Source organism: Oncorhynchus gorbuscha, linkage group LG20 (assembly GCF_021184085.1).
Source record: "Oncorhynchus gorbuscha isolate QuinsamMale2020 ecotype Even-year linkage group LG20, OgorEven_v1.0, whole genome shotgun sequence".
Taxonomy (NCBI): domain Eukaryota; kingdom Metazoa; phylum Chordata; class Actinopteri; order Salmoniformes; family Salmonidae; genus Oncorhynchus; species Oncorhynchus gorbuscha.
The window spans coordinates 34,975,552-34,987,827 of NC_060192.1; the positions used below are offsets into that span (position 1 = coordinate 34,975,552).

The window sequence follows — 12,276 nt, forward strand, 5'->3', positions numbered from 1 at the left end:
AAAGAACACAACATTCACATTTTACGATCTAGAAAGCATTGGTTGTGGATGGGTGTGTGTTGTTTCCTATCTATAATGCATCGGTTGTGGATGGGTGTGTGTTGTTGCCTATCTGTAAAGCATTGGTTGCAGATGGGTGTGTGTTGTTGCCAAGAGAGAGAGTGTGCCTTCAGTTTCCTGTATTGGCAGGACACATTTGATGTGAATTTATTTATTTGACAATTACAACTGAATAGATCCCTGTCATTGGACATTTTGTCTTATTTTAACTTCTACCAATCAAATTCCCCTTTTTGTGTAGTTCAGCACAAGGCCTCCAGTACAGTCCCACATGTTGTTACAGACATTAACCACGGGGTGGCAGTATGACCTCAGTGTCCACTGAGCTGAAGGAACTGTATCAAAGACAGCCACACTCTCAGTCACATTGAGAGAGGCTAGGATGGAATGGTGGAAAAACGTTATATCTTGTAAGTATTTTATTTATCTGATTACTTTCATACTGAGGTGTGTAGGTCTCCAAATCGTCATGTACACAGTTTACAGTCGGTATAAAAGGTGTAGTGAAATGGTTGTGTGTCATCTCCCTCAACATTGCAGTACAATAATCAATATCAATAATAAGAGTCAATCCCACCGCAACCTCTCATCGAGTGACAGCTATGTTCATTTTATAGACTCCAAGAATTACTCTGTCTTCCTCTGTCTTTAGCGGGTATAAGAATATTATATATAAACTCAGTGGCCAGTTTATTGGGTACACCACCCTGTTCACTAAAATGGTTCGCTCCTACACACAGTGAGTCATGTAGCCGTGGCTTGCTATATAAAGCAGGCAGACAGGCATTGAGACATTCAGTTACTGTTCGATTGAACGTTAGAACAGGCAAAACAAGTGACCTAAGAGACTTTGAGCGTGGTATGATCTTCTGTGCCAGGCGTGCAGATTCCAGTACCTCCGAAACCAGGGGCGCAACTTTGGCTTTAGAGGTGGGGGGGACATAACCTGGTGGGGGGCTCTGGGGGTTCCTCCCTCAGTATTTTTTTTTATTTCCTGCATTTCTACACAATCTAATATTACAATTTTGGGGGGGGTCACTTTTATTGTAAATAAGAATATAATATGTTCCCAAACACATCTACATGAATGTAGACGCTACCATGATTATGTATAATACTGAATTAACCGTGAATTATGATGAGTTATAACTCACGAATATCATACCCCCAAAAAATGGGGTTAGCATATCTTGGGGGTATGATGTTGTGTAGAGACAGACTGGAGAGTCATGAAGAAATAGACAAAGAACATGCTACTGAGACAGACCTGGTCGGAGATGTACTGCTTCTCAAACAGAAAGGTCTCTATGAGATTGGGGAGGAGACACACAGGTCTGTCAGGTTGAAGACTACGACGTCCCTAAGTTGAAGATAACAGAGTTTATAACAACGTCGGTGAGAAAACTGTTGAACGTGAACAGATTCATAGGACCAGCGCTATAACTAAAATAACATATCCAGGCCCTTTGTTAAGAAATTATACCGCATTTATGCAAAGAGTTATGTGACATTAGAATACTTGTGTTACTGGAGCTAACAACGTACTTAACCATGTGGAGGTTCCTGGCCAGGTAGATAACAGCCATGATGGAGTTAGCCATGACCGTCACAGCAAAGACCAGACACTAAAACACATGATAGTATTTCATGGAAACTGTTGATGTAGAAATATCACTGGCGTTTTGAATGTTGCAGTGTAAGAGATTAGGACTGACTGCTCGTAAGCCATGTTCCAGGAAACTAGGAGGGTCCGTGGGCAAGAGCCCCTGGGTAGTTTTCTTTTGTAAAAGCAGCTGTTAATTGGTCACTGGAATCCTGGAAGGTTTAGGTCTGTGACCAAGATGGAATTACAATAAAATACCAATCTCAAGTCAGGTGTAATGAGGATGCTTTGAACATTGAATTAACTTGACTACTTGATTTGAAGTCCAAGATCATCGTCATATATCACTTCATATAATCAGGTAAATGTTTTCACCTTCAAAATCTTAAGCTATCAAGAGCTATTTTTTTTTGCCATTTTCTTTAACAAGGGTCTGGCTATGGGTCTATGGTGAGGTCATCATGCAGGGGTTGGCTGACATACAGGTATCTATCTCCAGTCGTATGAAAAAGTTTGGGCACCCCTCTGAGGCTGCATAATAATTAACTGTCATCACAGAAAATGATCACAGTGGAATGCCATTCATTTTCTAATAAAAGCTGAGTACTTGGGTATTGTCCAGACAAAGATTTTTAGTGTAGCAATATTAAGTTGTATGAAATTAAATCAGATGTGAAAAATAGGCTATGCAGAAATGTGGGCACCCTTGTCATTCTGTTGATTTGAATACCTGTAACTACTTAGCACTGATTAATTGGAACACACAATTGGTTTGGTGAGCTCATTAAGCCTTGAACTTCATAGACAAGTGCATCCAATCATGAAAAAAAAGGTATTTAAGGTGGCCAATTACAAGTTGTTGTTCTCTTTGACTCTCCTCTGAAGAGTGGCAACATGGGGGCCTCAAAACAACTCTCAAATGACCTGAAAACAAAGATTGTTCAACATTATGGTTTAGAGGAAGGCTACAAAAAGCTATCGCTGAGATTTAAGCTGTCAGTGTCCACTGTGAGGAACATAGTGAGGAAAGGGAAGAACACAGGCACAGTTCTTGTTAAGGCCAGAAGTGGAAGGCCAAGTAAAATATCAGAGAGGCAAAGGCGAAGGATGGTGAGAACGGTCAGAAACAGCCCACAGACCACCTCCAAAGACCTACAACATCATCTTGCTGCAGATGGTGTCACTGTGCATCGTTCAAAAAATTCAGCGCACTTTGCACAAGGAGAAGCTGTATGGGAGAGTGATGCGGAAGAAGCCTTTTCTGCACACACGCTTGAGGAATGCAAACGCACATTTGGACAAGCCAGCTTCATTTTGGAATAAGGTGCTGTGGACTGATGAAACAAAGATTGAGGTATTTGGTCATAACAAGGGACGTTATGCATGGCGGCAAAAGAACACAGCGTTCCAAGAAAAACACTTGCTACCCACAGTCAAATATGGTGGGGGTTCCATCATGCTGTGGGGCTGTGTGGCCATTGCTGTTACTGGGAATCTTGTTAAAGTTGAGGGTCGCATGGATTCCACTCAATATCAGCAGATTCTTGGGAATAATGTTGAAGAATCATTAACAAAGTTGAAGTTACGCCGGGGCTGGATATTTCAACAAGACAACAACCCAAAACACTGCTCAAAATCTACCCGGGCATTTATGCAGAGGAACAAGTACAATGTTCTGGAATGGCCATCCCAGTCCCCAGACCTGAATATCCTTGAGAATCTGTGGGATGATTTGAAGCGGACTGTCCATGCTCGGCAACCATCAAACCTAACTGAACTGATAATGTTTTGTAATGAGGAATGGTCCAAAATACCTTCATCCAGAATCCAGACACTCATTAGAGGCTATGGGAAGTGTCTAGAGGCTGTTATTTTAGCAAAGGGAGGCTCTACTAAATATTGATGTGATTTTTCTATTGGGGTGCCCAAATTTATTCACCTGTCTAATTTATTTGAATGCATATTGCACATTTTCTGTTAATCCAATAAACCTCATTTCACTACTGAAATATTACTGTGTCCATCAGTTATTTGATAGATCAAAATGTAATTGCTGATCCAAACACCCAATTATTTATAAGTGGAAATCATGGAAATTGTCAGGGGTGCCCAAACTATTTCATACGACTGTATATGGTAGCTTCTCTATCCAACAGGGATGGACACTCACCTGGGCCAAACACTCCCCTGGGTGTCAACAGGTCAACCCTTATACTGTAAGAGATATTATAGTAGAATGCATCCCCCTAACAACTACCCCGGGATTCCCATCCGAGCCTGGTTCCTCTCTACGGTGTTATGCCATCTAGGGTGTTTTTCCTTCTAGGGTGGTTTTCCTTCTAAAGTGTAGATTGTTTTCCTTCTAGGGTGTAGGGTGTTTTTCCTTCCAGGGTGTTTTACTGCTTCTAATTCTGCTTGCTAAGCACTTTGTGAAAGTGAGATGTATTAGCGGTAGGGTAGCCTAGTGGTTACAGCATTGGACTAGTAACTGAAATGTTGCAAGATCGAATCCCTGAGCTGACAAGGCAAACATCTGTCGTTCTGCCCCTGAACAAGGCAGTTAACCCACTGTCCCTAGGCTGTCATTGAAAATAATTATTTGTTCTTAACTGATATGCCTAGTTAAATAAAAATATTACATATTGATGTGATTCTAATTTGGGTTTTATCCAGCCTTTTTATTATGACTTTTTCTGTATGGCTTTAAAGGCATATAGACAACAATATAAATACTTCATTTTGAAGAAAAAAAATGTTTTCATTTAAAGTGAAGCAACAGTTTTTCACTATGGCAGATAGAGTATATCTTACACAGCATATCAATCAAAAACAAGTCAAATAGAGATATAAATGAAGTTGAACACATCATGTTGATTGGATCGGCACTACAGCTCTCTGTGCTCTTCTTTTAGTAAGCAGCTTCTTGGCCGATTCCTTAAACTCCTCTGTCTTCAGAACATATATGATGGGGTTGAGCATGGGCGGCAGCACCGAGGTCAGGGAGAGGTTGATGATCCGGGAGTTGGTTGGTATGATTGGGTGAAGGAGGTAGGTGATATTAACAGGCAGGTAGAATATGGCTACAAGTATCAGGTGTGAGGTACACGTCTTCAAGGCTCTGACTCTGAGAGGGAGAGAGAGAGACAGAGGGAGAGGGAGAGAGAAAATTAGAGAAGGAGAGAGAGGGAGAGAAGTAGAGAGAGAGAAGTAGAGAGAACGAAAGAGAAGGAGAGAGAGAATGAGAGAGAGAGAGAAAATTAGAGAAGGAGAGAGAGGGAGAGAAGTAGAGAGAGAAGTAGAGAGGGAGAGAGAGAGAAAGAGGAGGAGAGAGAGAATGAGAGAGAGAGAAAAGTAGAGAAGGGGAGAGAGAAGGAGAGAGAGGGAGAAACAGAAGGAGAGAGAAGAAGAGAGAGGTAGTGAGAGGAAAAGACAGTGAAGGAGATAGGAGAGACAGGGAGAGAGAGGGAGAAAGATAGGGAGAGAAAATGAGAAGAGAGAGAGGAGAGAGTGTGTGTGTGAGAGAGAGGAGAGATTAAAGAATAAAGGATAAAAGTGCCAATACAGTAAGTCATCATCTATCCAGTTCAGTGGCATTCTCCATATTTCCCAGCATGTATCACTCTAACAACATACACTATACAGTTGAAGTTGGAAGTTTACACACACTTAGGTTGGTGCCATTAAAACTCGTTTTTCAACAACTCCACAAATTTCTTGTTAAACAAACTATTGTTTTGGCAAGTCAGTTAGGACATCTACTTTGTCCATGACACAAGTAATTTTTCCAAAATTGTTTACAGGCATATTATTTCACTTAAAATGCACTGTATCACAATTCCAGTGGGTCAGAAGTTATCATACACTAAGCTGACTGTGCATTTAAACAGCTTGGAAAGTTCAAGAAAATGATGTCATGGCTTTAGAAGCTTCTGATAGGCTAATTGACATCATATGAGTCAATTGGCGGTGTACCTGTGGATGTGTTTCAAGGCCTACCTTCAAACTCAGTGACTCTTTGCTTGATATCATGGGAAAATTAAAAGAAATCAGCCAAGACCTCAGAAAAACAATTGTTGACCTCCACAAGTCTGGTTCATCCTTGGGAGCAATTTCCAAACGCCTGAAGGTACCATATTCATCTGTACAAACAATAGTACGCAAGTATAAACACTATGGGACCACGCAGCCATCATACCGCTCCGGAAGGAGATGCGTTCTGTCTCCTAGAGATGAATGTACTTTGCTGCGAAAATTGCAAATCAATCCCAGAACAACAGCAAAGGACCTTGTGAAGATGCTGGAGGAAACAGGTGCAAAAGTATCTATTTCCACAGTAAAACGAGTCCTATATCAACATAACCTGAAAGGCCGCTCAGCAAGGAAGACGCCACTGATCCAACACCTCCAGAATTAATACAGACTACTGTTTGCAACTGCACATGGATACAAAGATAATATTTTTTGGAGAAATGTCCTCTGGTCTGATGAAACAAAAATGGAACTGTTTGGCCATAATGACCATCGTTATGTTTGTAGGAAAAAGGGGGAAGCTTGCACGCCAAAAGTGAAGCACGGGGTGGTAGCATCCTGTTGTTGGGGTGCTTTGCTGCAGGAGAGCCTGGTGTACTTCACAAAATAGATAGAATCATGAGGTAGGAAAATTATGTGGATATATTGAAGCAACAGCTCAAGACATCCGTCACGAAGTTAAAGCTTGGCCACAAATTTGTCTTCCAAATGGACAATGACCCCAAGCATACTTCCAAAGTTGTGGAAAAATGGCTTAAGGACAACAAATGTAAGGTATTGGAGTGGCCATCACAAAGCCCTGACCTCAAACCAATTGAAAATCTGTGGGCAGAACTTAAAAAGTGTGTGCGAGCAAGGAGGCCTACAAACTTGACTCAGTTACACCAGCTCTGTCAGGAGGAATGGGCCAAAATTCACCCAACGTATTGTGGGAAGCTTGTGGAAGGCTACCTGAAACGTTTAACCCAAATTAAACCATTTAAATGCAATGCTACCAAATGCTCATTGAGTGTATGTAAACTTCTGACCCACTCAGGAATTGTGAAAAACTAACTTTAAATGTATTTGGCTAAGGTGTATGTAAACTTCCGACTTCCACTGTATAAACAAAGGTATGTGGACACCCTTTCAACTTAGTGGATTCGGCTATTTCAGCCACACCCATTGCTAACAGGTGTATAAAATTGCGTACACAGCCATTCAATCTCCATTGTTAACCATTGGCAATAGAATGGCCTCAATGAAGTGATCAATGACTTTCAATGTGGCACTGTCATTGGATGGTATCCTTCCAACAAGTCATACACTAAGCATAACATTTCTGCCCTGCTAGAGCTGCCCCAGTCAACTGTAAGTGCTGTTACTGTGAAGTGGAAACGTCTAGGAGCAACAACGGCTCAGCCGCAAAGTAGTAGGCAACATAAGCTCACAGAACGGGACCACCGAGTGCTGAAGCACGTAGCACGTAGAAATCGTCTGTCCTCGGTTGCAACTCTCACTACCGAGTTTAAAACTACCTCTGGAAGCAATGTCAGCACAATAACTGTGCGTCGGGAGCTTAATAAAATGGGTTTTCTTGGCCCAAGCAACCATACACAAGCCGAAGATCACCGTGCACAATGCCAAGTGTCGGCTGGAGTGGTGTAAAGCTCGCCGACACTGGACTCTGGAGCAGTGGAAACACTTCTCTGGAGTGATGAACAACACTTCACCATCTGGCAGTACGGAGGACGAATCTGCATTTGGTGGATGCCAGGAGAACACTACCTGCTCAAATACATAGCGCCCACTGTAAAGTTTGGTGGAGGAGGAATAATGGTATGGGGCTGTTTTTCATGGTTCGAGCGAGGCCTCTTAGTTCCAGTGAAGGGAAACCTTTACACTACAGCATACAATGACATTCTAGACTCTGTGCTTTCAACTTTGTGGAAACAGTTTGGAGAAGGCCCTTTCCTGTTTCAGCATGACAATGCCTCAGTGCACAGAGCGAGGTCCTTGCAGACATCGTTTGTTGAAATCAGTGTGGAGGAACTTGACTAGCTTGCACAGAGCACTGACCTCAACCCGATCGAACACCTTTAGGATGAATTGGAACGCAGACTGCAAGTCAGGCCTAATCGCCCAACATCAGTGGCCAACATCACTAATGCTCTTGTGGCTGAATGGAAGCAAGTCCCAACTAGATTTCCGTAGAATGCCTTCCCAGAAGAGTGGAGGCTGTTATAGCAGCAAAGGGGAGACCAACTCAATATTTAGGATTGGTGTCCCGTCCACGTGATGGTTGAGCTTATGTAGGCTAAAGCAATTAGCATGAAGTTGAAAGAAGAAGAAAAAAAGAGACATATTTCAGAAAAGCAGAATGCTTCAATTATTGTTAATCTACCTGCACTGTTCAATTTACAGTAGCTATTAGAGTGAAATAATACAATGCTATTGTTTTAGGAGAGTGCACAATTATGAACTTGGAAATGTATAAATAAACCAATTAGGCACATTTGGGCACATTTCTTGATACAACATTTTGAATAAATATGCACTTTTTCACTGGATCCCCTCTAAAGCTTTACACATACAGTGCTGCCATCTAGTGGTAGTCTAAATTGGGCCTGGGTTAGAAATAGTCATTATGCCCTCCCTTTCTCTTGCATTTAAAAGATTATGGTACCAAAAAACAGTTGTTTTTTCTTTATATAATCTTTTACCAGACCTAATGTGTTATTTTCTACTACATTCACATTTCCACAAACTTCAAAGTGTTTCCTTTCAAATGGTATCAAGAAAATGCATATCGTTGCTTCAGGGCCTAAGCTACAGGCGGTTCGATGTGGTTATGTCATTTAAGGCAAAAAAATGAAAAACATCCCTATTAACACCCATGATTTTGGAATGAGATGTCTGATGAGCAGGTGTCCACATACTTTTGGTCCTGTAGTGTATATCTGAGACAGCACAACAATCAGTATCAGAGCTATATGTTTAGGTATATAAACTAAATCTCTGGCTAAATCTCTGAATCTGATCAGTATGACTTCTCACCTGTCCTGGGGCAGTGTGATGGTGAACAGGGCGTGTGTGATACAGATGTATGATGATATGATGAAGACCATGGGGAAATAGAGGACTATACAGGGGTTGAGATAAGATATTACTATGTTAGGGACCACATCAGAACAGGGGGCCGCCAGACGGAACAGGGGACCGTGGTCACAGTAGTAGCTGTTGATCACCAGAGACCTACAATACAATACATCTTCATTGTCCACATGTTACAGTGATCAACTGATCATTTATTTTTACAGCACCCGGCCCGGGATTCAAACCGGGAACCTTTCGGCAACAGGTTCACCTCCTCAGCCACCTACCGGCAGAAGGAGAGTCGGGTGATGAGGCACACAGCCAGCAACATCAGGAACACAGCAAATGCCCAGGCAGCACCCATCAGCTGGAACATGGACCTGTGAGTCACCATCATATGGTACCTGTGTGGACAGTGGAAAGAAGCTGTTATCAGGGATTTTAGATGCAGTGTATCCATATATCAGGTTGAATTGTCAGTGAGAGCACATTATTATCACGCAAGGGGCAATTATGAAGGTCTTTTGAATTGTATTTTTTAAATTATTTGTTTTAATGTAATATCTGAGACCTGAGTGGACAGCAGATGGCCACCAGTCTGTCATAAGAGAGGATGGTGAGGTTGAAGGACTGCATGGTGAGGAAGAGGAAGATGAAGAAGAGGCTAGTGAGGCACTGGTTGTAGGAGATGAGCTGTCTGCTGAAGAGGAACATATCCAGGAGCTTGGGGACCATGGCAGTGCTCCCACACACGTCTGCGAAGGCCAGGTTGAACACAGCAACGTACTTGGGGCTGTAAGGGTAAGATTCTGACTTGATTATCTCCATGGGGAAATGTTTGTTTGTGTACTAGACACAGGACATAGACAATTACAGAGAAGGTAAATACAATCAATCAGTAAAGAAGTAGACAAAAAGTGGAGATCCTAAACATCTTTACACTGTCATCTGTAATGTGTAAGTTATCAACTATAGACCAGCTGAACCTAATGGTGGTTTTCATTCAGAATCAACTATAGACCATCCAGCTGAACCTAATGGTGGTTTTCATTCAGAATCAACTATAAACCATCCAGCTGACTTAATGGTGGTTTTCTTTCAGAATCAACTATAGACCATCCAGCTGAACCTAATGGTGGTTTTCATTCAGAATCAACTATAGACCATCCAGCTGAACCTAATGGTGGTTTTCATTCAGAATCAACAATAGACCATCCAGCTGAACCTAATGGTGGTTTTCATTCAGAATCAACTATAGACCATCCAGCTGAACCTAATGGGGGTTTTCATTCAGAATCAACTATAGACCATCCAGCTGAACCTAATGGTGGTTTTCATTCAGAATCAACAATAGACCATCCAGCTGAACCTAATGGTGGTTTTCTTTCAGATGCCTTATTTAGAGGCAGGCCGGTAACCAGGGATACAGTTGAAATCCCGAGCTGATGGGGGGAATCTAAAAGGAATGAACTAGCAGCCAAAGCTGCTACTTCAGCGTGTGTTGTATGTGTTGTGGTTCATCTGGTTGGGTTCTGGAACTGCAAAAATACAGTCCAATAAAGGTAGAATTCTGCTGTATTATTACCACAGAGATAAAAGAGGACTGATTACCTGTGGAGACTGTTGTCCATGTAGATAACCATCATAACGAAGGTGTTGCCCACCTAGACCCAATACACACACACACACACGCACACACGCACACACGCACACACGCACACACGCACACACGCACACAGGTAAATTAATTTGGCCGTTGACTATATGTGGTGCTATAGGACCCCAGCTGAAATGAAACTGCACCATATCAGGTGAAACATTTTCTAGTTAATCAAGTGGATTAAAGTTTGTAACAGCCTGGACCAGAGCTAGTTAGTAACAGCCTGGATCACACATAGTTTGTAACATCGTAGACCAGAGCTAGTTTGTAACAGCGTAGACCAGAGCTAGTTTGTAACAGCCTGGACTACAGCTAGTTTGTAACAGCCTGGACCAGAGCTAGTTAGTAACAGCCTGGATCACACATAGTTTGTAACATCGTAGACCAGAGCTAGTTTGTAACAGCGTAGACCAGAGCTAGTTTGTAACAGCGTAGACCAGAGCTATGGACTAACCAGAGAGATGATGTATACGAAGCAGAGGAAGATGTAATAGTAGTCCATGTGGGGGATGTCGATGAAACCACTGATGAAGAAGTAAGGGGGTCGGATAATGGGGTCAGTGTTCTCTGTCTGGTTAGGGTCAGAGGTCAGGTAACTCATCCTGACTGGTGGTGTTTTCAGTGATTCCTCCTGGCTCGTAATAATCTGTGGAAATATAAAATAAATACATGACTGTTTTTTAATTCACCTGTTGAGACATTGCAATGAGTGAAACATCATCAATACAAGGGCAAATATCCAAGTTCAATTGTCTATTTTTTATGTAATTATATTTAAAAAACTAAGAATACAATTAATTTAACTGACAACAAAGTACAAAATAGAATCCATTTGACTTTTACCTCAGATACAGTTAAACAATTCTAATGAATAATCCAAGGAATAGCACTGGAAAGGTGAAATTGGTTTCACATTCCCTCCATTAGAATAACTCTTACCTGTTGAACCCACATACTGTATAGTCTAACATGGTACAACTACATGCTGCAGAAACTAAGTCTTACCTGGTCTTACCACAGACTTGATCCAAATGTCTCTCTTCAGTAGTCTGGTGATGTGTGTTGGACTGAAGACCAATTTGTGGTGCTGGCTCTGAGTCCACCTCCACTGTTATACCTGCAGCCCCATGGTAAATCTGTAGTAGGATGTCCCCTGTGGACCACCGTAGTTGTGTATGACACACCTTGATTGAGTGAAGAAGACATGTCAGAGATGAATACCCTTGCTGTTGTTGTTGTTGTTGTTGTGTGGTTGTCATAGGACACATCTCAATGCCCTTCTGGAACTACCAACCACACAGGCTGAGAAGAGAGAGGAGGGAGCTGGTAGAAAGATGAGGAAAGATAGAGGAAGGAGGAGAGAGAAAAAGGAGAAAGCAGAGAGAAAGAGAGAAAGACAGGAGGGAGAAAGAGAGGAGAAATTACAGAGAAAGAGAAGAGAGTTGACCATTCAGATCTCATCAAATTAAACATTTTATGTTTTGGTAATTGTGGTAATTTTAATAATTTAGCAGGCACTCTCATCCAGTTGAGCTAATGAGTGGTGTAAAGTACCTTTACTTCACTACATTCCTTTAGAAAATATTGTACTTTTTACTCCAGGATGATTACCAGACCTCTATCTCTCTGTAGTATCACAGAGGATGATTACCAGACCTATTTCTATCTGTAGTATCATAGAGGATGATTACCAGACCTCTATCTGTAGTATCATAGAGGATGATAACTAGACCTCTATCTATCTGTAGTATCACAGAGGATGATTACCAGACCTCTATCTATCTGTAGTATCACAGAGGATGATTACCAGACCTCTATCTATCTGTAGTATCACAGAGGATGATTACCA

At 41.8% G+C, this 12,276-nt stretch overlaps 1 protein-coding gene across 1 annotated transcript; it reads right to left on the minus strand.

The window, feature by feature from the left end:
• Positions 1 to 4,472: 4,472 nt before the first annotated feature.
• LOC124007433 (olfactory receptor 1361-like) lies at positions 4,473 to 11,497 on the minus strand. Its single transcript, XM_046317985.1, has 7 exons — positions 11,433 to 11,497; positions 10,882 to 11,073; positions 10,379 to 10,431; positions 9,339 to 9,560; positions 9,055 to 9,171; positions 8,729 to 8,926; positions 4,473 to 4,787 (listed from the first exon to the last, which is right to left on the minus strand). Exons 2-7 carry the CDS (start codon positions 11,026 to 11,028, stop codon positions 4,529 to 4,531), a joined length of 996 nt encoding a protein of 331 aa, XP_046173941.1. The 5' UTR covers positions 11,029 to 11,073; positions 11,433 to 11,497; the 3' UTR covers positions 4,473 to 4,528.
• Between the last annotated feature and the right edge of the window lie 779 nt (positions 11,498 to 12,276).

Excerpts from the sequence above, each read along its gene's own strand:
- LOC124007433 (XM_046317985.1), bottom strand. The coding sequence starts at position 11,028 with ATGAGTTACCTGACCTCTGACCCTAACCAGACAGAGAACACTGACCCC. Across the intron at positions 8,927-9,054 it reads ACCCGACTCTCCTTCTGCCG|GTCTCTGGTGATCAACAGCT; the intron begins GTAGGTGGCTGA and ends ATTGTATTGTAG. Across the intron at positions 4,788-8,728 it reads ATCACACTGCCCCAGGACAG|AGTCAGAGCCTTGAAGACGT; the intron begins GTGAGAAGTCAT and ends TCTCCCTCTCAG.